This window comes from Entamoeba dispar, genomic scaffold (genome assembly GCF_000209125.1).
Source record: "Entamoeba dispar SAW760 scf_1105229459455 genomic scaffold, whole genome shotgun sequence".
In the NCBI taxonomy this organism is placed as follows: Eukaryota; Evosea; order Mastigamoebida; family Endamoebidae; genus Entamoeba; species Entamoeba dispar.
This window is the reverse complement of record NW_001853701.1, coordinates 1-2,123: the sequence shown is the minus strand read 5'-3', so window position 1 is coordinate 2,123 and position 2,123 is coordinate 1. Positions and strand designations below refer to the sequence as shown.

Genomic DNA, 2,123 nt, shown 5'->3' with positions numbered 1-2,123 from the left:
TTGGTTTCTATGAAGTTTAAATAAAGGCCTTTTAATTTCTTTATTAGATTTTAGCATTAACACATTAACTCTTAACACGTACTGGGTTAAATCATCTCTTTTAAGTGTTTGTGTGTTTGGTGTTTCAAGTAAATATTGATCTTTATTATTACTACTTTTCCTACTAATAGTTTTTCTAAGATTATTTTTTTCTTGAAGTTGTTTTAGTTCAAAGTCTTCTCGTTCTTTCTTTTGTTTTTCTTCTAATTGTAATAACTCTTTTTCTTCTTGTTCAATATTCTCTTCTTTTTGTTTTTCTTCTTGTTCAATATTCTCTTCTTTTGTTTTTGAAAGATTTTCTTGTTTAATTTGCTCTTTTTCTTGTTGGTTGGTTGTCCCTTTAGTGTTAACCTCATATTCCTCAACTCCTACTTGCTTTGGTTTAGACTCTTTAACCTCTTGTTCATTTTTTTCTTCTTCTTTATTTTCTTTTTCCTTTTCTTCTTCTTTTATTTTTTGTTCACTCTCTTCAATTCTTTTCAGGTTTTCTTCTCTCTCTTTTTGTTGTTTAAGCTCTTTATCTCTTTTCTTTTTTTCTTCTTCCTGTTTGGTTTTTTCAATTTCTCTTTTTTTCTTTTCTTCATCTTGTTGGAGTTTAAGTTCTCTTTCTTTTCTTTGTTTTTCTTCTTCAATCTTTTTAGCCTGATCATCTAATTCTTGTTCTTTTCTTTCTATTTCTTCAGATTCTTTTTGTTTGGAAGAAGAGTTAGTAGTTTTAGATTTTTCTGATATAGTTTGGTTTTTCTTTTTTACTTCTTCGAGTCTTTTTTGTTTTATTGCCTTTAACTTTTCTTGCATTTCTTTTTCTTCTCTTCTGCCTCACGCTGTTTCTTTCCACTCTGGCTCTGTCAATATTTTATTTGAGAGTGTACAGTTTAGATTCTGTTTTTGTTGAGACGATATGTGAAGGTTGGGCTTTTGATAGTATTGCTTGTTTTTCTTTTATTTCTTGTATTTTCTTATCTTTTTCTTCTTGTTCTTTCTTTAACCTTTCTTCCCTTTCTCTTTTTAGTTTTTCTTCACGTTCTTTTCTTTCTTTTTTTTGTTTCTCAAGTAATGCTAATCTTTCATCTTCTCTTTTTTTTTTCTCAGCCATCTCCTTTTCCCTTTTTCTTTTTCTTCTCTTTGTTTTCGTTCAAACTCCTCTTTTTCTTTCTTTTGTTTTTCTTCGAGTGCTTTTTGAGCTTCAATAATTTTCTTTTCTTCTTCCTGACTATTTAATTTTTGTTGCTCTTCAGCCTTTTTTTTGGCTTGTTTCTGAACCCAAATCTTTTTACCACAAGTCTCGCAATATGGTTGATTGTCTACAGTAACAAATGAAGCACCTAATTTTCTTGAACAAATAGTACAACCAAAGCACTGTTGATGGTATTTCCTACCTAATGCCTCCAAGACATTACCATTCAACGTTTGTCCACACTTTGCACAAACTTCTAACTGTTGCCTATTAATGATTAATAATTTCCTTTAAAGATTATAAAAAATAACAAACTTTTGAACAGTAACTTTCTTTTTTAGAATTATTGGAGTATTTTCAGTGCTTCCACTACTTTTTGATAAAGGTTGGTTGTTTCGGTTTATTGGACGAGGTGGAGGTTTTGACGCTGAGGAATAGGGCTGAGCAACTACAACTGGCTTTTTAGTATTTTCTTCTTTCTTCTTTTCCTCTTCAACTCTTTTATTTTCATCAGCAACTGAACCTCCCTTAAGTTGGAACATTTGATACATAACACCAAGATAAGTAATAATACTAAATTGCTCTGGCTTTTCTAATAATACAAAATCTTCTACATCTAACAATCTTGGAACTCCTAGTTTCTCTGCTGTAGAAAACGCTAGCTCCAAATTCTTTTCCATGTTGTCTTTTGACAATGAATTAAAGTCTATTGCTTCAGGATGAAATGAATGAATAAGTGCACAAAAGGCTAATCCATTTTTCCATGAATAATGAAAATTTGTGACATTGACATCTTTATATCCTGCAGTATTTTGTTTACACCATTGGAGTAAGGCTTGTGTTCCTTGCATGACTTGTAAATATTTATAATTTTCTTAGAGTTACTTTTTTATCTTTTTTCTTAAAT

General features: G+C 30.1%; 1 protein-coding gene across 1 annotated transcript, besides 6 other annotated features; it reads right to left on the bottom strand.

Moving 5' to 3' along the window:
- Window positions 1-214: 214 nt before the first annotated feature.
- Window positions 215-328: a microsatellite.
- Window positions 223-365: a microsatellite.
- An 80-nt stretch (window positions 366-445) lies between these two features.
- Window positions 446-620: a microsatellite.
- A 19-nt stretch (window positions 621-639) lies between these two features.
- Window positions 640-734: a microsatellite.
- A 45-nt stretch (window positions 735-779) lies between these two features.
- Window positions 780-855: a microsatellite.
- Window positions 856-974: 119 nt separating this feature from the next.
- Window positions 975-1,166: a microsatellite.
- Window positions 1,099-2,067, bottom strand: EDI_300620 (alpha-actinin, putative; the record flags this gene model as incomplete). Its single annotated transcript, XM_001735856.1, has 2 exons — window positions 1,099-1,483; window positions 1,532-2,067. The coding sequence occupies 2 exons, from the start codon at window positions 2,065-2,067 to the stop codon at window positions 1,099-1,101; spliced, it is 921 nt and encodes a 306-aa protein (XP_001735908.1).
- Window positions 2,068-2,123: the final 56 nt, after the last annotated feature.